The sequence below is a fragment of the Gadus morhua genome, chromosome 18 (assembly GCF_902167405.1).
Source record: "Gadus morhua chromosome 18, gadMor3.0, whole genome shotgun sequence".
NCBI classification, from domain to species: Eukaryota; Metazoa; Chordata; class Actinopteri; order Gadiformes; family Gadidae; genus Gadus; species Gadus morhua.
This window is the reverse complement of record NC_044065.1, coordinates 15,651,418-15,677,775: the sequence shown is the minus strand read 5'-3', so window position 1 is coordinate 15,677,775 and position 26,358 is coordinate 15,651,418. Positions and strand designations below refer to the sequence as shown.

Below are 26,358 nucleotides of genomic sequence, written 5' to 3'. Positions count from 1 at the left end.
AAGGGGAAATGTAAAACATGATTTAATTAAATTGAAGTTGCCTTACATTTCCTCTGTCCCTGTTTTACTTTGAACAGGCAATCCATCTATCAAAGGTGTCGTTCCACTCCTGGCCAATAGGTGGCGACACATCCTGCCTTTCACCCCCGTTAACACTTTGGTGACGACTCCTTCAATTAAACCAAGTACTATAAAACATACCTCTTCTTAAGGGGTCAGCAGAAAATGTGCCCCGTGGCCTTGAAGGGAAGAAACACGCCTATGTTGGGTCCCAAATGGAGGCCCCCCCATGTGCTATACTTCAAAGCGGGGCTACGGCTGGTTAACCTTTCAAACAGTCTCCATGGTATATAAGTGCTCTGAATGGGTGAAAGCTGTCTCTGTAATGTGCATGGCCGTGAGTACATGTCACAGAAAAATGAAACATCCATAACAGTCTGTCGCAGAAACTCTGGGGTCTGACGAGGAAAACATGGACCCACAAACTAATCATCAAGACGTTCTGTATATAGACTTTAGAAATTGCGATAAAATAAGGGAAGAGACCATTTCTCACCTCGACCACGGCAGGTCGTTCATTTTGTCATATAAAAAACGTTAAATTCAAACATCGCGCCGACCGGCATATCAACAGTCAAGTGACTTGATCTTGAAGGCTCAGTGTCAGTATAACACAATGAAAACAAGTCAATAACACAGTAGGCTATGGTGAATTATGTCTGTAGAGTCCACCACAAGACTACACTTTACTCCTCTCCTTGAGCCTCCCGAAATGTCTTGACACTTTGTTGCTCAAACTTAATATTACTCTCTTCCTTGAGCCTCCCGAAATGTCTTGCGATATTGATGTCCCCCTTCCCCCCCTGCGGACTGTTTTAGTTGTTTTATTTTTCTTATGTTTTGTGTGTATGCTATGTTTGACTGTAGGCTATTACTGCCTGTCTTGGCCAGGACACTGGAAGAGATGTTTAATCTCAATGATGAGCATTATTTTCAACTAACCAATAGTAGTTGCCTTGCATTTTAAAATGTCAATGCACCTATCAGCCCTGAATAACAGTAAAAGCTATCTAATAATTGATTTGCATGCATAGTATACTACACTTTCCATTGAACAATTACCCCTGTTAATTACAACTGGAGGTTGAGAAAACTCTAGTATGCATAATAGCCAAAAAAGATGATAGTTTGAATAAAAGCAGAAATCTGTTTTATAACAGGACCCTATGCTAATAAGAGCAACAAATGCTGTGAGAATACATCTTAGTAATACCTGGGTGCCACGGAGCATTAATGTTGGCCCAGATAGACAAGACGTTGTTAATGTGGGCTGAGTTTTATGGAGCCCTCCGTAAATATAGTGAGCCGCTACCTTCTTTTATGGACTGCTGTAAAACATGGCTGCCAAGCAGTGCTGTGACAGAGCCCACACACACACACACACACCACACACACACACACACACACACACACACACACACACACACACACACACACACACACACACACACACACACACACACACACACACACAGACACAGACAGACACAGACAGACAGACAGGAAAGAGGATGTGGGGATGTGCGGTCTAAAGCTAGGATATTGTAATGATGCTAGACCAGCATACCGCTGTAGAGACACAGCTAAACTGTAATAATTGATGAGCACACCGCAACCGGAACATATCGTCTACAGCCACACTTGGTTGTATCTGACAATAAGGCGTACACGCACACGCAAGCAGAATGTGTGCGCGTATGCATATACATGCATGTACACACAAAAACACACACACACACACACACACACACACACACACACTTGCAGTCAAACGCACTTGCACTCAAACACACATATGCACTCAAACTCACATGTGCACTCCAACAAACACACACACTCACACTCACACCCACACACAAACAAACAAACAAACAAACAAAAAACACGGCCACTCCCACCCACACAAACACACACACAGACATACGAACACACACACACACACACACAAAAAAACACACACATTCCCGGACGCACCTGCGCAGCCCGCTCGGACCCGGCCAGGTCGATCATGAAGAGGCGGGCGAAGCGGACCTCCTGCAGGACGTCCCGGCTGCGGCTCTGCTGGCGGACGCCCACCTGCAGCACAGCGTGGGAGCGCGACGACGTCTGGTTGGCCGCCGTGGGCTCCTGGGTGCGCTGCTTGTTGCCCCGCACCAGCAGCTCCATGATCTGAGGAGGGGGGGGGCGAGGTGGCGGAGTTACCCCCAGAGACACCCGGGGGGGGGGGGGGGGGGGCACCGCCAGATGGCTACAGGATCTGGCATGGCGGCCGGTGAACGCACCGGGTTCGATGCCTACCTCTTCAGTATTGATGTGTCTGAGTTCACTGTATTGGTGAAAAGCACCGGGTTCGATGCCTACCTCTTCAGTATTGATGTGTCTGAGTTCACTGTATTGGTGAAAAGCACCGGGTTCGATGCCTACCTCTTCAGTATGGATGTGTCTGAGTTCACTGTATTGAGTTGGGTGAATGCTGCTCAATGATACAATAGTCTAGACGTAGTAGAATAGTATCTAGGAGGACGTATATTTTTAGTGTGCAAAAGGCAGATCTGAAATATTTTTTTGTTTGGGGAAAGAAAAAGTCTTCACTCTGTACTGGGAGAACTTTGGTTACTATGGCAGCGGAGCGGAAAATCAGGCTCAATCAACCTCAATTCATTGGCTGTGAGTTTGATGAAAGCCCAGTGTTGCCTGGTCTCTCCTGCCAAATCTTTCGACTCTGCTCAATGAACTTTGATCTTAAGAATGTTTGTTCGACATGTTGTTTATGTTGTCTGAAGTCGTGCCTTTAGATCTACTCCATCTGGTGAGTGTGTATGTGTGTGTGTGTGTGTGTGTGTGTGTGTGTGTGTGTGTGTGTGTGTGTGTGTGTGTGTGTGTGTGTGTGTGTGTGTGTGTGTGTGTGCGTGCGTTCGTGTGTGAGTCTCACCTCGCGGGCGTTGATGGTGGACACCTCTGTGATCCCGGCCACCTGTATCCCACCTTTGCAGTCTTCTCTCAGGTCCAGGAAGCCCGAGGACGGGTTCAGCAGGTCGCGGATCATCTCGTTGTAGATCTACGGAGAGGACACATACCCAGGGGGAATCATAAAGACCGGCGTGACGTTGCGGGTTTAATAGCCGGGTTGGGGTCGGCCCGGGGTCAAACGGAATACCCGTACAAAGGGAAGCTCTCCTTCAATAACTCTCGAGCGAACGGCTGGTGAGGTTGTTGGTAAGATACGCAAGCTGCCTACGCACGTCCGTCTCGAGCGAAGAAATAGAAGGAGAATAAAAAGAAGAGGCTGGTACATTCTATGAGCTATATCCTTTTATCCTTTAGTTGACGTGCTGTCACTGTAAGAGAAGGTCAAAAGATTTATATATATTCTTAAGGATGTTTTCCTTCAGAAAAAAGTGTGTGTGAGCGAGCGTGTGTGTAAGTGTATGCGTGGCGGAATGAACGTTTGTGAAGGCTTGGATATCTGGTCGTCAATTATGTTTCTTGTCCTTTGTTTTTTTTATTTGCATGACGCAGATTTATATTTGCTTGGGCTGTCCGCAGCACTCTGTCAGAAGGTCACTCCTCCTCCTCTTTGTTCTGTCCTGAAGGTGAGCAGGGAGCTCATTGTGTGCTCATTGAGCCAGGCCGTAAAACAGGACTTGACCTCAGTGGCGGGATGGGGCAGTCGGGAGGGGGGGGGGGGGTATGATCCCTGGAAACGGCAGACAACACACTCGTCTCCTGCAGAAACAGCCCCAGCTGAACGGGCTCTCTGAACAAGCCTGGGGAGATTTCTCTCCTCCGCTCTCACTCTCTGGTTCAGGGTTTGACATGTAAATAAGACGTTTCGTTTCCCTCATCCAGAGTCATCCAAACTCTGAGTTCTGCGGCAGGGGAAGAGAGTGGAGTGCCATTTATTTTGTCTTTTTTCCAAACTCTTTATCTCCTTAAACAACAGAGTGGCAGCGTTGCACGTCGCTGTAATCACAAGGCTTTCAAATGCGTCTGCTGGATGTTTTGTTGGCAATCTTTTCTTCCGGTTCGTTAATTTGTCTTTGTTCATGTGTTTATTTCATTGTGCTTTGGGGTGGAAGCTTTTATGGATTGTCATTTGACAACATAGAATTTGCAACATATTGCACATTTACAACCAAGACTATAATTAATGATATTATTATTATTAATATTATAGTGCACCATCAATATTGTTATCAGGAGTGCTATTCAAGTTGAGTGCGAGACTTAAATGTCAAATGTTTTAAGCCCAATTGTATTCAATGTCACTGAGGGTAGAAAACCATGCTTATTGATGCCATATGTCCTTGTGGGTGATTAAGATGGTTGCAGCATAAGGATTCGTGTGGCAGACACAAAGCAACAGTCCTATCAGTGGTCTATTGGCCAATGGTATCGTCATCCTTTAGATTACCCAGCCAATACCGCTGCTGCTCAAATTAGACTCATTAGTTACAGCTTGGGGAATATTGCAGAGCAGGTCAAGCTAGTGATTGTACGTAATAAACAGCATGTCTCTTGTGCTACTGACCTGACGATCGCCAAGAAGCAATTTGATTAACTTAACTATTCTTAACTTTAGATTTTACAAATACATGTTTGTGTAAATCAAACTGTTAATTCTTAATAATAACGGCTATTGGTAAATTAGATGTATCAAATGTATTAAGACCTTGTGTCGATTTTTACTCTATTAAAATAGTTAATAAAAAGATTATAGTTCAAATATAATGCTAACGAAATGTCTCGTTCAATGTCCACAGTAATGTGAACTATAATCTTGATGCAGATCCAAACAGCACTCAGATTGGGTCTGTGCGGTTTAAGTGTGAGGAAGTACCGTGAAGCTGAAATAATGAGCCACCAAATAAAACCCGCCTGACAACGTCGGCGCCTAGCAACCAGGAAAGTGATCAGTACCTGCAAAAAGTGATTACTCTACAGAGAGGTAGCTCAATTACAGTGACGCCAGCCATACGAATCAATTTCAACCAAGTTTATGGCTGCAAGTTTATGACTAAGACACGCGTCGGCAATCCTTGCCAAGATGTCTTTGAATGAGACTGTCCTTACCTCCAAGTAGGACATGGTAACACTGTATTGCATGTCATCGCTGGTCTCCTCAATGGCTTTGAACAAGTCGTTCAACGTCCGCACGTAAATGCCGGGCTCTTTGTCGGTCCCTAACATTGTGTATGTCTTCCCGCAACCTGAAAATGTAATAAAAGGAGATTATTATAGACTCCATTGAAGGGTCTTGGTTCTAACCCGTGTATAGACTCAATGTAAGTCAGTGTAGTGAACTGTATTGTGTACTAGTATGTACTCCTGCATAAAACACGAGAGACACAATGAAGATATTTAAGAGTAGCCCTTTGTCCCAATATAAAATAAAGACCAAACATTAAAAGCTTTTCAGATTGTCTTTCAGCTTGTAGAATCTCACCAAAAAAGAAAATGTCCTAGATTAAATACCTTAACCTGCTCATGAAGAAGGCACTATTGTCATTGACTGGCCAATAACCGGATAGACATCTAATGGAATTGACTGGCAAGAATGGCACCCATGATTTCAATCTAATTTAAGGTGAGCGCTGTGGGCTTTACAACATTACAACAGGAACAGCCTGTTCTGAAACCCTCGCTGTTGGAACAATCTGGAACACTTGGGCTCTATGTTCTCTTCTGATACTGCAGCCTCGTGGATGGATACTGATTGTCTGAAGTGGTCAGTAACGTTCCAAGGGTGTGGGTTTGTTTTGAAATAATGGGACATCTCTGCCTCCGAGCAGATCCCCATCAACGCCCACCAAACCCTTTCCTTGAGAGGATCACAGGATCTGTTTTCCCCCGCTGCTATCCTGGGCCTCGCTTTGCTTTTGCCTTTGCACTTTCCTGCTGTTATAATCGGACCCAGCGGCAAATTACAGCAATTACTACTTCCTGAATGACACAGTGTTGGATGAGCAAGGTGAGTCATTTCCCCACCAAGACTAAGTGCTGATTTATATGCAGGAGGAAGATAATAATGAACGTTTGTCGGTGAGTTTTCTGCTTCACCATGGAATCCAACTTGTATAGAATAGACTTCTTATTGTACGGCTATTGAAATGTCTACAGTGGACGCAGAGATTTACATTAACTGGGTTCGGAATGGAAAACATGCAGAAATTAGGGGTAATCACATGCAAAGATGGAAGTAGAATCAGAATATTTAATCGGACACACACACACACACACACACACACACACACACACACACACACACACACACACACACACACACACACACACACACACACACACACACACACACAAATTGGAAGGAAATGTCTAACGTGTTTGAGCTCCAGATTAAATATTCTTGTGCGTGTGTGTGTATGTGTGTGTGTGTGTGGGGGGGGGGGGGGGGGGGGGGGGGGGGGGCAGCAGGCATGCCTCTGTCCCGTGTCGACCCACCTGTGGGTCCGTAGGCGAACACGGTGGCGTTGTAGCCCGATATGAGCCCCTCGATCAGCCCCTTGGTGGTGGCGCGGTACACCTCCTCCTGCGTTACATGACATGGAGAAGTGTGTGTACATTGTCATCAATGTATAGGGGACACTTGACCATAAGGTTACTATGGTAACCGTTAACAATAGTTCATGCAGTATTAAGCATGAGTTAACAATAACATAGCTATTAAACTGTTGACTAAAAGTCTAGTAACCATTAATTAGTAGAGCTGTCAAGCGATTAAAATATTTAATCGTGATTAATCGCATTAATGTCATAGTTAACTCTAATTAATCGTGATTAATCACAAATTATTTTTCTATGCTAAATATCCCTTGATTTTTTTGTCCCATAATTCTTCTCATTTTAATTCTCTTATCAACATGGTGAAGTGCATCGGCTTGCCTTGTGCAAATGATTTTTACACTTTTATACACTGATCAAAACAGGACGATACAAAAAAAGAGCCTATAGTGCAATTAAACGACTGCTTTGAACAAATGTCATTTGAACATAGCAGTCAGGCTACTGCTTCTTTGTTTTGAGCCAAAGAAAAAAAAAAAAAAACTTTTTTTTTTTTTTTTTTTTTTAATAAAATAATTGCGTTAATCGCGCGATAAAAAAATTAACGCTGTTAAATTTGGTTTGCGTTAACGCCGTTAATAACGCGTTTAACTGACAGCTCTATTAATTAGCAATAATTAATGCAGTCATAATTATTGGCTAACAATTAAATTAGCTATTTAACAGTTAACTAATCGTTAAGTAACCGCTGGTAATAAGTAGTAATCATTTTAGTAATCATATTAAATATTAAAACCATTACCTTGGTAGACATCACCATTAGTAAACGTGAACATCATTTGTATATTATTTAACGACCCTTAACAACGGTAAATTTGCTGTTCGTTAAAGTTAGTTAATGCTGATTGCTGCGTCGGATAATATTCATTAATGAACAATGAATGTACCCTTCTGTAAAGTGTTACCAATATATGTTATCGCTATATCACTGATATGTGATATAGTGTCACTTCTTACAAAACCCTGGGTGCATGCCTGGCTGAGGAATGCCACGCTTCCTCCCCCAGCCTGGCAACACAAGACCGTGTGTGCTCGTTCTCTGGATGCCTCCCTAGGACTTACCTGATTGGCTAGGTAATCGAACGTCACGTCAAACATGTAGGTCTTCTCCCTGGAGCGGTTGGCACGCAGGATGTCGTCTGGATCCTCCATCGGGTCCATGAGAACCGCCATCTGGAGAGAGAGAGAGAGAGAGAGAGAGAGAGAGAGAGAGAGAGAGAGAGAGAGAGAGAGAGAGAAGACGTTCTTTAGTAATGGGAACATGGGGAGAGGGCGAGAGGATGTTGAAGAAGAAGAAGAAGAAGAAGAAGAAGAAGAAGAAGAAGAAGAAGAAGAAGAAGAAGAAGAAGAAGAAGAAGAAGGAGCAGATGAAGAAGAAGAAGAAGAAGAAGAAGAAGAAGAAGAAGAAGAAGAAGAAGAAGAAGAAGAAGAAGAAGAAGAAGCAGAAGAAGGAGCAGAAGAAGAAGGAGAAGGAGAAGAAAGAGAAGAAGAAGAAGAAGCAAACAGTGACCACAGATGATCAAACGTCAGATGTTGTGTAGGCATTCTAATGTAATTGCCGCTGTAGCCATCTGTCACTGTTCTGTCGGTCCATTCACATTCATTTCCATTTTTCTGAAAAGCATAATGGCTCAAACCCCGGCCCCCGCTCCAAGGCTGACTATGGCATCACAGTTATGGGCAGCAGTGTCTGGTCCAATTAAGCACAACACAAAATCAAACTAGCAATCATGTTGCGACGGAGTAATGGAAATGTGTTTGCTAGGTGTACAGGTGTCTGATTGTTTTGTGATTAGTGTTTTTTAGTATTATTTTGGTTTGAATCCAAGCAGAGAGCCAGAGCGCTCAATACTCAAAGCAAAATGGCCCATTTCGAACAAAATGGAGACCGCTGGTTGATCGCAAAGGTGCGGTACGGATTGCGTTTCCACCGCCGAAAGTGGACGTGACCCGGACTGAGCCGTACTCGTTTTGCCCTCATCTTCAGTACTCCTCCGTTGGGGTACTGAGACGCCTGAAAGGGTGCCGGAAAATTCGAGCTACACGACCCCTCCGTTGATTGATCGGCAGAATCGTCACTTCCGGGCGACGTGGGGATAAAAACGAACAAACAGTAGCCTCGAGGGATTATTCTTTACAATGAACATGACGCGTAAAACGCTTGCTCGGGCAAACAAGGAGGTGGAGACGTTCCTCTGCATTCTTGGGGAGGAAGACGTGCAGAGGGAGCTTCATGGATACACTGTGGCTACACTGTGTCGCGCTGCTATGATGTCCCGATGTTTACATCGACATCCGGCCTACCATAAAGGGTACTGTCGGCGGTGGAGACGCGACCTCGGAAATGAGCTGGGCTATACCGCCCCCTCCCTACCGGACTGAGGCGAACCGAACCGTACCGCACCCTGCAGTGGAAACGCGGCGTTATTGTTCCCCTGGAGCCGAGCTGGGCACGGCAGCACCTGACTCTGTTCAACCCTATCATTAGCTGTCATCGGACGGTGGCCAATCACAGTCCTCTGAAAGGGTCCCGCCGGTAAACAACCCAGCGGAACGGCCGAATATAATCACCGGAATAATAAACTCGACCAACCCATTAAAGGCCTGGTCATACTGGGGGGTACGTGGGTCTCCACGGGCATGAAGTGCACTAGGTCGTAGGCTCTTGAAACTAATACATATAATAAAACTAGATGGATTAATTATGATCAGCAATTGCAGAAATAAAAAAAATAAAGTCGATGGTTAGCTGCTCTTGAGGGCCCTTCAAGGCCTGAGCGCGGACGCTAGGGGTCTACCACGAGCAGGACCAGGGGGGTTGGGGGGGTCAGCGGACGACCACCCCTGCCAGGTTTCACCGGGCCGGGGTGGAGTGGGCCCGTGAAGCACGCGGCGCGCGAGCGAGCGGCTGCGTTTGATGACCCCTCAAACCGGCGGATCCGCTTCACTTTGAAGCCCCTCCATTTGAAATTCAAGAGGAGGGGAGATCTGACTTTTAATACACTTGCAATTACGGACGAGGAGGGCTACAAAGACGGCCCTACGTGGACCGCAATCAGAGAGGACGGAGAGAGACGGGGGGGGGGGGGGGGGGGGGGGGGGGGGGGGGGGGGGGGGGGGGGGGGGGGGGGGGAGGAAGGGGGGGAGAGTTGAGTGGTGGGGAAGGCTATTCTTATATTTTTTTTACAGCAGATACCAAGGGCGGTAAAGCGTTGTGGTAGCATAAAGACGAAAGGAGGCAAAGGAAGGACAACAAGGAGAGAAGGGCCAGAACGAAAGAAGGAGATAAGGTCAGGTCCAGAGGATCCAACGACAGCCATTCAAACTTCTGCTTACTTCCGTTCCTTACTTACTTCTGTCTTATTTACTTTTAGTTGATTTAGTAATTTTATACTTTCCTCCAAAAGAAGTCAAAGTGTCTTACAGGGACACATGTCAGGGAGGAAGAGTAGATTCAGTTTGATCAGGTGAAGTAGAGCAAGAGTTCATAAGGTTAGATCAGGTCAGGTAGGGAAGAGTAGATTAATTTAGATCAGGTGCGGTTGAGGACAGTAGATTAGGTTAGATCAGGTCAGTTAGAGGCAAATAGATTAATTTAGATCAGGTGCGGTTGAGGACAGTAGGTTAGGTTAGATCAGGTCAGTTAGTGGCAAACAGATTCATTTAGATCAGGTGAGGTGGAGTAGCCTGGTCCTACCTGACTCTGAAGGGAAATGAAAATTGAGCGGAAGTACGTAGGCGGGCGGAGCCAGGCTAGAGTTGGAGGAGACTAGGTCAGGTTAGATCAGGTCAGCATCTTGCTGTTCGTGGGTCCTGTTGGCTGATGTCAGATCTTTCAGCTTTGATCGCGTTGATTCCCATTTCACACTCTAATTGCACTTTCTACATCATACTTCTCATCTCGCTAGTCTCTTGCAATACATTGCAAGAGACAACGCTCTCGCACACAGCTTGCTTTTCTCACCGCTTTCAAACACAAACCAATCCATACCATGATAAGTAATCATTGACATCTCTTGGGCAATCAAGACCAACCAATCCAGGCCCTCAACGAGACTCTGACCTCGGCAGCCCAACCCCCCAGCTCGACAAGGACTATCAGCTCCCACAACCCCAGAAGAGGCTAGCCTGGCATCTCAACCAAACAACTCCCCTCATCCAGAGCCCCTCCTGGCCCCCACCAGAGACACGGCGGTCTTCCACCAAGGTGCCAGGGCTTCCTTAAACAGTGCTCCCTGGCCTTTGAGCTCCAACCCTCTAACTTTCCGACAGAAAGGTCCCGATCGCCTTCCTGATCTCCCTGCTGACTGGAAGAGCGTTCTGGGAGGAGCAGAAGGCCGTGGTGGTTTACGGCCTCGACCGCGTCATTGCCGAGATGAAGAAGGTTTTCAACCATCTTGTCACTGGGTGAGAGGCAGATGAACCTAACCCCGAGTTCGTCTTTGTGCCTCCATGTCAACCGTTACAGCGTTTCGTCTAGCGATATTTACGGTTTCTATCCCTTTATTTTTATTTTTATTCCTGCATCGTTAACCTGATGGACACCTTTTGCCTTCTCCCTGCAGGATCTGCCTCTCCCGTTTGATCCTGGTTCAGCCCCGGGGTCTCTCGCTACGATCAGACCAGACTCAGATCAAAAGGAGGAGTGTGGACTCAGACGCAGAGACACCAAAAAAAAAAAAGGTTTGGAATTACTCAAAAAAAGAGTACTTCACTTTCTTGTCAACAAGAGGATTTACAAACTGGTAGCGTATACATGGTGAAGACCTGGTGGCGAACGAAGCAAATCGAAGAACTTAATACACATAAACTAGGGGAAACAAACTCAATTGAGAAAAGTCAATCAACACAGTTGCATTCAGAAAAGAACTAACCCAAAACTGCTGAACAGACACTACAGAAAACCATGAACCGTGACATGCCGTGCGGTTTAACAGACTCAATCAGCAAATGTGTCAGATATGGACATAAAGAAGTGTGGACAGACGGGGGTATCAATGACGGGGTGGATGTACGTACACAGAGGTGGGCATTTCAGGGCTGCCTGGTGATCGTGTATTAATGTGTGAGTGTGTGTGTGTGTAGATACTGTCTATACACACATCCATCCTTAGTCTTTAGGCAAGCATGCAAGAGTAATCTTACATAGGTGTGTGTGTGTGTGTGTGTGTGTGTGTGTGTGTGTGTGTGTGTGTGTGTGTGTGTGTGTGTGTGTGTGTGTGTGTGTGTGTGTGTGTGTGTGCAGCTCATGTGAGCGCATCCCTAGAGTGTTGATAATACCTTTCGTCCATCTGTCACCTGTGTTCCTTAAGTTACTCCCCCCCCCCCCCCCCCCCCCACCTAATACAGCCCCGCCCCCAACAAGACCACACAGCAGCTGTCCAACACGCAGATCTGCTCTCATTTCCTTAAGTCTCCCGATAAGACAGGGCCCGGTGCCAGACGGGGGCCGTGGCAGACTCTTTGCCAACAAAAGACCAGGCGTGCCCATAGAGGCGCCTGTATATTGTCAACAGACTCCGGTCATGTAATATAGCTCTATAACATCCCCCCCCCAGCCCCCAATCATCAAAGTGATCCAACGGTGAGAGGGCAGCTATCTGAAGGGTAGCAGGGTCTTGGTGGAGTCACACACCCGTCCTCATATAGCGAGAGAAGCGAACAAGGCACGATCAATCAGCCTGGATGTGTTGAATGTCAAGGTGTCTCTCTGTCTCTCTCTCTCTCCCCCCTCTCGCTCACTCTCCTTCGTCTCTTTTGGTCTTGTCTTTGTCTCCCCCCTGCTGTTGCAAACTGTGTATGTGTGTGTGTGTGTGTGTGTGTGTGTGTGTGTGTGTGTGTGTGTGTGTGTGTGTGTGTGTGTGTGTGTGTGTGTGTGTGTGTGTCTCTGTATGTGTATGTATTTAAAATTAAATAAATAGTAAATGTACTTTCATGGACATTTTTTTACCTATAAAGAAAGAAAGGGGGGTAGATAATGCCCAAAGAAAAGACGTTATGAGTGACAAACCAGCTATTTTACAAATTACCCTGATTAATCTGATGGGATAGATCAAAACGATAGAATAGATACAAAAGGGAACTACAACATATAAATGCAACATCCAATGCAGTTGCCAAAATACCATATAGTACCCCGATAAGAGAGTCATCCTTTTAATGAAATGCATGCTCAGTATAGCCCAAGAAATGATGAACGGCAACATTCGTTGCAAACTGTCATGGTGTGGATGCTCGATAAATGAATAATCTCCCACTGAACCTCTGTGACTGAACCGTTGATGATTGTATGATCGTCTGATTGTCTGATGATTGTCTGATGCTTCTTGTTGTTTTCATCGGCTCCCAGGGACCCCACAGACCCTGTGGGTGACCGCCTCACCTGTGTGGGTCGTGAGTGGAGGAGACGGACTGATGCGGCTCCTCCACTCACGACTCATGCCGCTTCTCCACTGAGCGATGCGGTACGGTTAGGTGCAGTCCGGTTTGCGTTCCCGACGGGGGTCCCAAATAACCACACTGAGCCGTGATAAGCCGTACCTATACTTCAGTACTCTTCCTTTCGGGTACCAAGTGGTCTGAAAGGGTGCCGTAAAGTTGGGGATAAAAACAATCAAACACAGTACCCACAAGGTACTTCTGAAAGTTTGCCATCCTTCTTGGACGTGTTTTATTGTGGCCCTTTGTTTAATGTGTCACGTTCTTCTTTCTCCTCGGATTTATTAGCAGGCGACACTGTGTTGGGCTGCTACGATGTCAAGATGCTTATGTTGTTGCCGCGGCTATTGCCATCAGGCTTAAACCTCGCCCTACCATAAGGGTACTGTCGGAGGTGGAAACGCGAGCCGCACCTAACCAAACCTAACCGTACCACACCTAACCCAACGCTCGCTGGAAACGCCCCATTACACAGGGGATGCAGACACCAAGAGGGTCTGTGGGGCCCCTAGGAGCCGGGTGATGGTAACGTGCTGCTGGCGGTGGTAGCGGTGAGCGTGTTGGTGGTGGCGGCGGTGGTGGTGGCGGTGCTGGTGGCGGTGGTGGTGGTGGTGGCGGTGGCGGTTGCGTCGGTGGCGGTGGTGTAGGGTTGATGGAAAGCAATTTCCTAGTCCCCCGGCTCTGTCTTTAGCCCCTTTTGATCAAGATGTCTGACACCACAATGGGCGTCGTGGCGTGCGGACCACCCTGGCGTCGCCGGGCCGACAGACAACAAGGCCCCTTGGAGCTGACAAAACAAACGGCCCGAGCGTGAATATACACGCCGCGCCTCAAAGGAGAAGAACACGTATAAATAAATAAAAGAACGAAGGAAAGGTAGAGAACAGAAAGCAGCTCTTTAAATATTTATAACGCGGGCGAAGATCAGCCAACGTCAAAACAGCAGCTTGCTAATGCGACATGAAACCAATTAGGGCGATGGCGTTATCTGAACACCATAAACAACAGCCGCGGGGGGGGTGTTGATGCGGGGTGGGTGGGGGGCCGACCCCGTCTCGTATCGTGGGCCCTTTTTAATCAGCCGACCCCGCGGCGTGCCCTGGTTAATGCGGCAGGCGTGACCCGCTTGGCCATCTCACTGATTAGGCACACCCCATGCACACGCACGCGCACAAGTGCCCATGCACGCCAAACACGCACGCACGCACACGGACACACACACTGGTGCGCACGCACGCACGCACACACACACACACACATATGCGGCATACACAAGCACCCACACACACATGCACCCACACACAGACACACACCCACGCAGAGGGAAACACACGCACACACCCACACACATGCACACACACACACACACACACACACACACACACTGAGAGGCGCTCCACTATCAAGTGCCAGGCTGCTGGCTTGCCAAGTCCAGCCACCAAAAGTTGAGACTGGTGTGTTAGACCTTTTTATAAACCCCCAAAGAACGGTGTTATGGCTAATCAGCACTGGTAATAATGTGAACAAATAGCTATTGGGCGATCTCTATCTCAAGCCTATTTAGTGAAGCATTTCATTTTCCAATGTATGTGACCTTTAGTCAATCTAACCTTTGTGAAGTAATCAGATATGTAAGAACGATTTTGAAATGGAGATGTATGTATGCAGAGCACATATGAATAAAATATCAATATACTGTAGGCCTACACACTTCACCCAAAACTCTCTGCTATATGATGTGTGCTTCCTTAATATCTTTATGAGGAAAACTGACAACTCTTGGTTATTTTGAGAGGAGTTTGCCATTGTTAGAACTTAGCCTTAAAATGTTGCTCAGGCAAGTTCAACGGGAAATTGAACAAGAAATACGGGCATGGTTTCCTGTGTATATATCACACAAACACAAGAACTGTGAAAGGACCAGTGTGTTCAGCTAAATACATAAATTCACGCAAACACACACACACACACACACACACACACACACACACACACACACACACACACACACACACACACACACACACACACACACACACACACACACACACACACACACACACACACACACACACACACCATGCCATTGTCAAGCCAGTCCTTCTATTTACCCATGTGCTCAGCAAATAATAAGAGATGGTTCCTGCTCCCTGAGAATGGCTCAGATGGATGTTGTCTCGTTGTGAGACTCTGCGAGTAAACAGGAGATAGTGAGCTCCTATGGTGACAGTGGCTGTACATGGCTGCCATTACCTCATGATGACATCCTCATTAACAAGGGATGTTGAGCCATGGTGAGAGTCAGGCATGTAGCCACATAGACACACTCACATAAAGACACTCGGTAAAGGGTTGCCTCCAATATTAATCCCCCCCCTATGTCCAACATAATGTAGGAGAGTTTTGGTCATACAAATACAAATTGCTTGATCTTATTTGACAAAAACCAACGATTTTTATTTCTAGTTATTGGATATGTCAAACTGCTCAATCGTCGTGTAGTACAAGACATGTAATGTAACACATCGCACACAAGTAAACAATATGGCTTATCCGCCCGGAGATGGAAATGTCAGCTGATACGAAAAGAAATTTGAATCACACGTCTGTGTCACGTGCCCTTAGCTGTATCATTTTGTTTATATCATTTATTTGAGGTGCATGATAAAAAGGTCAGGTGTGTGTTAATGCTGTTCTGAGCAAACTGTAATGGATAAGATTAAGGGCTTTGTATATATGTGTATATGTGTGTGTGTGTGTGTGTGTGTGTGTGTGTGTGTGTGTGTGTGTGTGTGTGTGTGTGTGTGTGTGTGTGTGTGTGTGTGTGTGTGTGTGTGTGTGTGTGTGTGTGTGTGTGTGTGTGTATGTGTGTGTGTTTGTGTGTGTATGTTTGTCTGTGTGTAGATGTGTGCGCACGCTGTGTGGTTTTCTGTGTGTTATCTTGCTTTCAACACAGACGCCCCTCCCTCCTTCTAATCCTCGTCTCCCGGTGTCATTGTCTGCCGTTACCATGGCAGCAGCTGGGAGGGCTGGGCCCCTCCCTCCTCCTCCGCCCAGACACCTGTGGTCATTACGCTAATGGTGTGGAGCAGTGGGGACAACACTCTATATTGTTATTGCTCAAAATAATGATTAACTTTGACACTCACACATCAAGTCAGAATTTAATTGAACGAACAAAGTTTTGTTTAATTATTTCCTTTCTTGGGATATTAAACTCCAATGATTGACATTGTTAGTCACTCCTGGGATATTCCACTGCGGCTGAAATACGGTTGGACCGAGATTCGATCTTGCAACCGGATTTGTGTGTGCGTTTGATCTAGATATGAGTTTTACCGTATTTTTCTAAATAGATCTACGTCGAAAAACAAGGCACAGTGGACGATAACGAAGAATTTATGTTTGAAAACTTGATCACAAGCCGGGTCAGAATAACGCATCTTTCCCCACAAACCAAACATTTACCTGTACTATCCCATGCTGGCGTGGAACCTTAAAGGGGACACATTATGAAAACAACACTTTTCCTGGGATTTGGGGTGTTGTTTTGGGTCTCTGGTGCTCCCACACGCATACATGCTTTGAAAAAAGTAGCTACATGATTTTTTGAGTGAGATATGCATTCCTGAAAGTACCCCGCATACAATCACCAATCGAGCGAGCCAGTTTCGGCGCCCCCTCCTATGTAGGAAGGGGGCACAGTTGAATATTACCTCCCACTCCCCCACTCCCCTCCAATCAGAGCATAGCTAAGATTTTGTGGACCAGCGGACGAGCAGCTCCGGCGGGGGGAACTCGGCGGCAGCTCAGCTCCGGGAGTACAATCCCTTTGTCTGCCGGACTGCCACCGAAGCTTCGGCGGCAGTCCGGCGAGGGGAGCTTGGCGGCAGTCAGGCCGCCGTCAAAGTTGTCCGGCCGCCGCCAAAGCTTCAGCGGCAGTCCGGCACCTCCGGCAGTGTACTCCGGGAGCTGAACTGCCGCCGAAGCTGGCAGGTCCGGCAAGTTCCGTTCCCCCAATTCTTCTCAACCATGGCCAAGATATTCCCCACTACGAGTCTCTACTTGTCGTCGAGGAACCAGAGACGTCAGACACAGTCTTTATGATTCATAATATCATCCGAGGCGCACATAGCTTTTGGCCGTGATATTAGATTTAATATTATATAAATACCCATACATAATATTATTATTATATTATATTATATTATATAGATATAGAGCTCCAGGAGTCCGCAAACGGCAACAATCCCTTCTCCTCCATGCTGTGGTTCAGTCTGACAGCTCATTGGTCAATAGCCAGCATCTCATTTGCATTAAAGCTACAGACACCAGAAAAGCGCATTCTGAAGGGACTGAAACAGAGAATAGCGGTATGCGAGATTTTTTTTCCTAAAAGCTATATTCCGCAAACAGCTTCAAAAACATGTTTTCTGGAACTCAAATACTATGTTGACTTGTTGTGAAAACGCCATAATATGTCTCCTTTAAATAGTTCAAATAGTACAATATTCCTTGGGTCCGCGACCGTTGCCGGTCAACTGATGCCTTAGTCAGCGTCTGTGAGTAATTAGAGATATAGCCGATTCAAGCTTCAGTGAAACCAGATTAAGATCAAGACATATTTTATTTTGCAAGTAATTCAGTGAGACGCAGGATTTAGATTATCGTTGATGGACTGTGAGCACATTGTGGTACACGTTCTTACTTTTATGGAAGTAATTAATAATTCATAATTTTATGAATTATGGAAAGTAATCACATATCGACCTGTAGCCTGTTCTGGCATATCTTCCGCCTGCTCCTGAATAACATGCATCTAAAAAATCCTTCGAAACAAAGTGTAACTGTTAACTTTAAATGTGTGTGCTTTGTACCTTGATGTACAGATTGGGGCATTAGGCGGTGGTAGCCCGATCTGCTGCATGCAGCGGTTCCCTGTATGCCCCCTCCTGACATGACCCGCCCTGACACCACATTCTGCCCTGACGTCAGCAGGGAACAGAGCCCGCACCACAAGTCCTCCACAAGTCAAGAACCCAAACGGGACGGGCCGTGACCTCTCAATCACAACCTCTGGAAAAAAGATCCGATGGCGGCCAGCACAAAGTGGTTATCTGATCGAAGCCCTGGCCTGCGCTGAAACACCCCAACAATGGCCTATCCCGTTTCAGGGGCTCTGCATAGTGCGGAGGCGCCGCCGGCCTACCTGATACAGGCTCCTGGGTTCTGGCCCCTCCCAGTGCGGCCCTTCTTCCACCGGGCTCACACAAGACGTCTAGCCGCCGCCACGAGATCCTATCGCCACGCCGAATCAATGCAGCCAGACAAAGGGTCGCCGGGGGTCAGACGGCGGAGCCCGGGACGATGCACAGACGGGCGCACGCACGCTGAACGCATGCACGCACAGGCACGCGCACACGCGAGCGTCTCCACACCAACACAGGTTCACTCACGCGCATATATATTTATGTACGTACGTTGACGTACGTACATGTAAACGCGCGTTGACCAACACATATATATACACACATACTTGCACATTCATGGGCCACACAAACAGACACGCACATACATTCACTTGTACGCACGCCAACACATGCAGACTTACACACACACGCACTCACACACACACACGCACACACAGTCACACACACACACATACATGCAGACACACACACACACACACACACACACACACACGCGTCCATACAAACACACACACACACAAAAACACATGGGACGGGACATACACGCACACACTGACACAGGTTCCTCTAATAGGATTAAATGACCTGAGAGATCAAGGACTTTCTTGCTCTCCTCTTCAGTTACCACTGAAGAGGAGTCAGTATCATCCATGCAGATGAATGTAACTCTATATTATATAGAATTACTTACATAATATATCAGATAAAATATGAAAGTTCTTCATAGCTTGCATACAGTAAGACCATCGTAAAACTAAAATATCACACACATCCATCTCAAAGCTTAAATATATACTTGACAACACTGATAAGACAGAATAAAACTGAATTTGACAACCCAATCAATCTTCTAAAAAGTGCCAAGCTTCAAAAGGAACGTGAAACATTTAAAGGAGAAAAATAAATATGATGCATCCTCCTTTAGTTTAACGTGAGATCACGAAATCTGCCCAATACTCGGGGCACGATTCCCTGGAGGGAGTTGAACTGAGTTATTTCCACGGCAGATGGCCGATTCACCACGTGAGGTCAGGGGCGGCCTCAGGTCAGCCTCCGGGGTCAGTGTTGAAAGACACCCGGGGACGGGCGCTAAACACCCAGAAGACAACAGTACAACGGTACAACAGAGGGGGCGGGCAGGGGGGCGGAGCCAAACACAAATTAAACTTGCGCTGGCATGCCAGCTCCTGGGTCTGCACGCGAACACACACCATGCACCGGCGAGCAACGCACACACAAAAGAGACAAAGAACAGGGTATTGTCTGCCGATGGGAGACGGCAAATTGGAGCGGGGTTGTTATCAATGGCAGAGAAAATATACACTAAATAAATCAACCCGAAACCTGAACAGCTGGTTTGATTGAAAGGGAATGCCGAACCGTACATAAGTTGATTTCTCAAGTTTGATGGATCAAAGAGTCGTTTGGAGAGTCATTGGATAAAATGTTATCTCAACCCTCCACCCTGCCAAACACGTTTTATTACCGGTTGAATCACAAGGAATTCTGAAGAGAACGCAGAATGGATCGTTAATTCTTCAGTAGGATGTCTTGAGACGACTGTTCTCAACCCTTCTCGTCATATATGACCACTGAGTCAAAGGAATCCTGAATCACCCAGAAGCGAACAGGAAACATTCGTTCTCAAATATTATGATCATAGAATAAGCCATGGGCTTGGAGGTTGAAAGAAAGGAGAACATATTAACCCTCCCATCAAGTACCTTCATAGGTTGGATCCAGAGACACTGGAGGCACCGATTTTGCTCTGTGTAAGGTCGTCTCATAATCTCTAACCACTCATAACGACCAAAGTAATGACGTGACACATTTCAGCAACACACCGTCTCTCGTAAATGGACCATTACCGTTTTGCCTCAAATCAAACATGCAGCACATTACTTTGCGTTTCAGATCAACAAAGAAAATATTATCGTTGATTGCAGAGGGACATCTTACGGAAACGGACAAAATAAATTATATTTAGAATTCCTGTGATATTTATAAAATCATACATGCTATTGGCTTCTTGTCCTAGCATGAGAGAGTGCCTTGGGATCTTGATTTTATTGATCTCTCCGTCACACTAGGTTCACCTGATTATTGCTTTTAAAGTACATATAAGCCTGCTGCAGACACACAAGCCACTGTTAGGGTATATGTTTGTTGCAAAAACAGTCAAAACCAAAATGAAATACATCGCCGGGTTATGTGTTGTAATCATAATCATTTCAAATCAGTTTTCTTTTTATCGTATATTATTATTTGCATTTATATATATATTTGTATAAATATATATCAGATAGCCTCATTGTACAGACATCAGGGACATTGTACAGTAGACTAGCCAGACTGAAGCCGGAGGGATTGCAGCGCTGGTCACGTGGGTGCCGCTTCTCCCTTGGAGGACGAGCTGATCGAACAACGTTGACTCTGTTTTTCTCACTGCCTTCAGCAGCCCCCCCTCTGACACAACCAAAACGCAGAGATGTCTTTCCAAGTGTTATTTGCAAGCAGACCTCCTTTTGTGTGGGCAGACTTCTGCTGTGTCTTAAATAAAGCAGAGATAAACCTTGAGTGGCTCACTCACCCACCCGCTGTGCTTTCTCTACTTTATTGTCGGACGCTTTAGGCAATTGTAATAAAAAGCCGGATGAATGATATGGACCGTATCATTACGCCGAGTTTAGACCAAGGTATTGGCGTCAGTGGCTTCTCGTGTGTCTTGGGACAGCGATAGATGTCGACTGCACCAAAGTCTCATCGGGACTGTGCGATGACACATCAATTGTTTGTATTACAGCCTCGAACCAGTGATTTCACATTGGCCTGTGTTTGCATGCTCCACCGTTTTCTGCCATCCTCTCTCTTGAAGTGCATAATAGCCTCTCACCTGCTGACTAACCTCGCAATAAGTCCCTGCTAACATTTCAAACATGATACTCTCCGGCTTACACTCTTATTGAGATCAATTTACATCGGCAGGGGCAGCGCTGTTTGGCCCTGAGTGAGTACAAGGCAAAAGAGTGAGAGTGAGTGAGTACAAAGTACAATCTGTTTTCAGTTGAAAATGGTTCAGTTTGGAATCGAACAATGTATGAAGTGGTTATAATATTCTCTGTGAAATACAGGAACCTTCCAGCCAAAAACGCTTTCCAACGGTAGAAGTTTTGACAACGGCAGTTGATATGGCTCTTTTGGCACCTAATGTGTCCATTCCACTGTCCACTCCCACAACTGCTCGAGTGACACTCGATTCAAATCGTAAAGCTAACTTGCCAGCCATAACAAGGGTTGATGTGAACTTTCAGGCAGAAAGCCACCCTGTGTCTAAAGGATGACAGAAGCAAGCTCCATCCTAGACGCATGCCAACCACAACTACATTCAGCCAGTCCTCAAGTAAACCCCGCCCCAAACAATCGATCCCATATCTTAGGTCTTGCGCTCAGAGGCGGGAGAGGTCAGAGGCCAGCAAGACACGGGGTGCTGTGTTGGTCTGCTCTTCCGCCTGCCTACAGTTGCGTAAGAGACTCCTCTTACACACGCAGGAAGAGGATGTGCCAATCAAGAACATCCCGCTCTTGATTGGGTTACAAACCAACCACCGGCCAGATCTACACAGAGAGAGAGTTATAGAAAGAGAAGAAGAAACACATAGAGAGAGAGAGGGAGGGAGGGAGGGAGGGAGGGAGGGAGGGGGGTGGGGGAGGGAGGGAGGGAGGGAGGGAGGGAGGGAGGGAGGGGGAGGGAGGGAGGGAGATTCAGATAAATATAAAGAGAGACTAAGAGACATACACAAGAGCGAGAGAGAAAGTAAGTTAGAGGGGGGGGGGGGGGGGGGGGGGGGGGGGGGTGGGGAAATAAAGATAATCAGAGAGAGGGATAGAGAAAGAGAGAGAGAAAATCTGAAAGAGAGAGAATCAGAGAAATAGCGAGAGATTTACAAGAGAGATTCCAACTCACAATCGTAACTATAAAAGCGATGACTCAGAGAAGGGCAGGTGGTAGCCAGTGCGGCAGCTGCCGGCGTGGTCTGGGCTCTCTCTCTCTCTCTCTCTCTCCCTCCTTCCCTCTCCCTCTCTCCCCCCCTCCATCTCTCTCTCTCCCTCCCTCTCTTCCCCTCTCTCTCTCTCTCTCTCTCTCTCTCTCCCTCCCTCCTTCCCTCTCCCTATCTCTCTCTCTCCCCCCCCCTCCAACTCTCTCTCTCTCTCCCTCCCTCCGTCTCTCCCCCCCTCCATCTCTCTCTCTCTCTCTCTCTCTCTCTCTCCCTCCCTCCATCTCTCTCTCCCTCCCTCCCTCCCTCTCTCCCCCCCTCCATCTCTCTCCCTCTCCCCCTCTCCCCCTCTCTCTCTCTCTCTCTCTCTCTCTCTCTCTCTCTCTCTCTCTCTCTCTCTCTCTCTCTCTCTCTCTCTCTCTCTCTCTCTCTCTCTCTCTCTCTCTCTCTCTCTCCCTCTCTCTCCCTCTCCCTCTCTCTCTCTCTCTCCCTCTCTCTCTCCCTCTCTCAGCACAAACCTTAAACAACAGCCAGGAGCGCAGGTTTCAAGGAATACTTCAGCCCTATTCATCAAGCGCTTGAATTGACTCATCGAGAGGCCTGGTCGTGGCCAGGCCACCTCAGAGCGTCGGGGGGGGATTAGGGGTTTAGTTTAGTGGGGGGCGTGTCACGAAGGAGGGCTGGGGGCCTAAGGAGAAGGAGTCCAGGGTCACACCGGCTTCCCTCCTTCAACCTCGGCCTGCCGTCTCCCTCTCCTCCGATGGTGGAGGAGAGGGAGGGTGGAGTGGTATCCCCAGGGAGGGGTGGTGGAGGACACATGTAGACACCGACGGGTCGTCACTCGCTGCGTGCGCCATGAACCACATGCAGACGACACGCATCTCGCACACATTCGGCGGCGTGTCCGCACACACGACACAGATTGCAAGTTGGTGTGTTCGTGTGTGTGTGTGTGTGTGTCTAGGTCTGTGTGGAAGTCGACCGGGAATACAGAGAATGGAATGGACGCTGCAGAACAGTGGGGGCAGGCGAGAGATCAGGACAGAGGGGAGATTCATCCACTTAAGGAGCGTCTGGCTGTGTGTCTGACAGCCCTAGTGTCTGTGCTCCAGTCTATAAGTGTCCACACATTAACCAGTAGCTCCCTCTCTGCTGCCGCCATGACACTTATAGTCACAGTGTGGCCAAAGCGGTGGCTGCTCGAGGGGGGGGGGGGGGGGGGGTTACTCTTTTCATCCTGTTCCTTTTTACTCAGCTTTCGTTGCCAGCCAAGGCTCCGGGGCTCCAGGCTGGTTCCTGGCCCCGACCGCGATGTGTGTACTTACCACACACTACACACCATGTGTGAGGTGTGTACTATGCGGTGTGTAGAGGTTTAATCTAAGCTGGTGTAAAAAGGGGACAGGGGCCTGTTTGTAGTTCCTTCCCCTTGCTTGTCCGGCCCCAAACCTATTCAAACACTCGGCCATTCAGGACGGATAGTTGGACCAACGGACCAACTCTTCTTCTTAAGAGATTCTGGCCCGATCAGTGTTTTAATACTGGGGGTGGGCGGCATGGGAGGGAGGGAGGGAAGAAGGGAGGTAGTAAAGTGTGATGTGAAATTAATAGAACAGAATTTTGAGCATGTACCTCACAAATGCGAATAATGTCAAATGACCGCCTACATTGCACCTGCTCTTACTGCCTCTAATCTTCTCTCTCCTCACAGTTCGTCTGACTCAGATGTGATTTTGTTTAGCCTCAGGTGAGGGATTTGAATCAATGCCCTTTTCGTTGAGCCATCTTTATGCGGCCAAAATCTGAACACCCTGTGAGTTGGTGTCGTTCTTTGTGCTTCCCTAGAATGAGGCAATATGTTTTTTTGTGATGGTCTTTGTAGTTTCCTAAAAAACACAACGCTTTTGTTGGTGATGGTCTTTGTAGTTTCCTAAAACGAGGCAACGTGTTTGCTAATTTACAGGGTTCGTGTTAGAAGGTAGCCCACTCTCTTCTCAGAACACGATGAATGCAGCTCAATGTAGCTCATGCAACCGGTCTGGAGCTCAACACAGGAGGTGAAGCAAGATAAATCATTTCTAGCCTCTGTCTGACACTGTGAGAAATGTGACCTCACGTTCACAGAGCAGAGAGCTCTTGCTTTTTATCTGCGCACAATGAGAAATTCAGAGAGACCAACCATTGCCACACTGAAAATCCTCCAACCGCCTCTCAAAACAAGTGTTGTTGAAAAGAATAAGAAACATATTCACAACGTTCCTATTTACCAATGGTAGCAGTGCGGCAATCATAAAACAACAACAAATAGACATCCAAACAAAGCTGTCTGTTAGAACCTGTCCCCCCTGCTGTCTCTGGGGGCTTATCCTCCCCAGCAGAGGAAGAGGAAGAGGAGGGGAGAAAACCAAACAATGGCCCTGACCTTGTCGGTCTCCATGGATACGGGGCCTTGCTATAAAGTATTCCCCACTGTGCACGGCTGATAGGCCTGCCCATTTCCACGGCATGCTTAACAGGGCCAGCACCAAGACGCACACGTTCTACACACCTACACACACGTACATGCGCAAGCTTGCGCACACACAACAACACACACACACACACACACACACATGCAGATACAGATACAAACACACGGCGGCTGAACTGAATACAAAATATACAAAAACATTTATATATATATATATTTTTTTTTAGATATATATATATATATATATAAATGGTTTTTCTATATTTTATTTCGTTAATTCAATCTTTTTATTGATGAACAGCAATCAACCAAGAATGCCTCAGTATCATGTATTCTGTATCGTGTGTTTAAATAAAGGCATAAATGTCTGTTACACCGCACCAGAACTAATAGCACATGAAAATAATCCACTTCCAAATGAGCGGAATTACCTCAAGACATCAAGGGGTCAGCCTATAACGATCCTGGTCCTCAGTGCTATTAGCGCGGACACAGTGGCGCAGCGCTGGCAGCTAAGTGAAATCAGCAGCGGGCTCCAAAAGGCTCCTATCCAACAACGGAGCCGAACGACCGTCTCTTTATCTCGCCCCTGTGTAAACGCAGCCTGGCATGAGCGGCTGTAAAGGGGCGACCAGCCCCTCACCTGGCCGGCTCCGTGAACTTCCAGCATGGGGTCTGTGACACACAGCTGGCTTTGTGTTCATTTGTTTATTTAATTGAGCAAAATGTGGTTAACAATGTCATCTTTTTGTGTTCTTTCTCTGTCATTACGGTGTCTGGACTGCAAACTGTGTGTTTTGCAAATATATGTATATGAAGATGAATAAGTACAAAAATGAAATCATAACAATATAGTATAAGATGTGATAATACGACAGGATGCTTTGTTTAAACATATTTAACCCCTGTTTGTGTCCTTCAATGCCACCACTATTCCATCGGGTTTGTTCTCATTTCAAACTGAGAAACAACGACTGTACCACATTTATACGGCTTTATAAATACGACAAACGTGGGCCTTTATTATAAACAAGGTGAAATTGCTGTGACACGATTGCGACAAAAACAAGGGGTACTGTACATTGTTTCTCAGTATCTTAACAGCATGTCATCGGAAAAGGTCACAGAAAGTACAGCGGTCTCCCAGAGTGTTTTTTGGTCCAGCGACAACAACAGAAGTTGTCCTGAGGCTAACCTGCTATCAGCCAGAGCTAGGCTACACTTGTCGAGCTGGTCCGGTCTGTTAATTACCAGATCATCATGGCGCTACAGTACATTGATGTTGGCACACACTGGCCACAACAACAAGAGACAAAAGGGCTCTGTTCATTAACACACTGAAAGGTAAAAAAAAAAATATTACATGGTACAAAATCGGTACCATGTAAATACTGTAAACCCTTTTAGCAACCTCTCATCTCCCCTGCAAAACACAGAACCCTAGGTCGACAAAAAGGTCCTCACGGATTCCGGGAAGCCGTGCGGACCATGATGCAACTGAGCGTGTGCGTAACCATAGGGAGTCGGTCTGAGACAACTCTCGAGACAACAGTGGCAGGTGGCCAACCACCGCATGCTTAATCTCAACCATATCCCCCGGCTCATC

The 26,358-nt window shown here is 46.8% G+C and overlaps 1 protein-coding gene across 1 annotated transcript in view; it reads right to left on the bottom strand.

The window, feature by feature from the left end:
- kif19 (kinesin family member 19) overlaps positions 1–26,358 on the bottom strand; it is a 40,062-nt gene that overhangs the window by 9,321 nt on the left and 4,383 nt on the right. Inside the window, 5 exon segments of the mRNA XM_030340956.1 lie at positions 2,035–2,229; positions 2,993–3,118; positions 5,134–5,270; positions 6,520–6,607; positions 7,702–7,812. Of these exon segments, the coding sequence (XP_030196816.1) occupies positions 2,035–2,229; positions 2,993–3,118; positions 5,134–5,270; positions 6,520–6,607; positions 7,702–7,812 (657 nt within the window).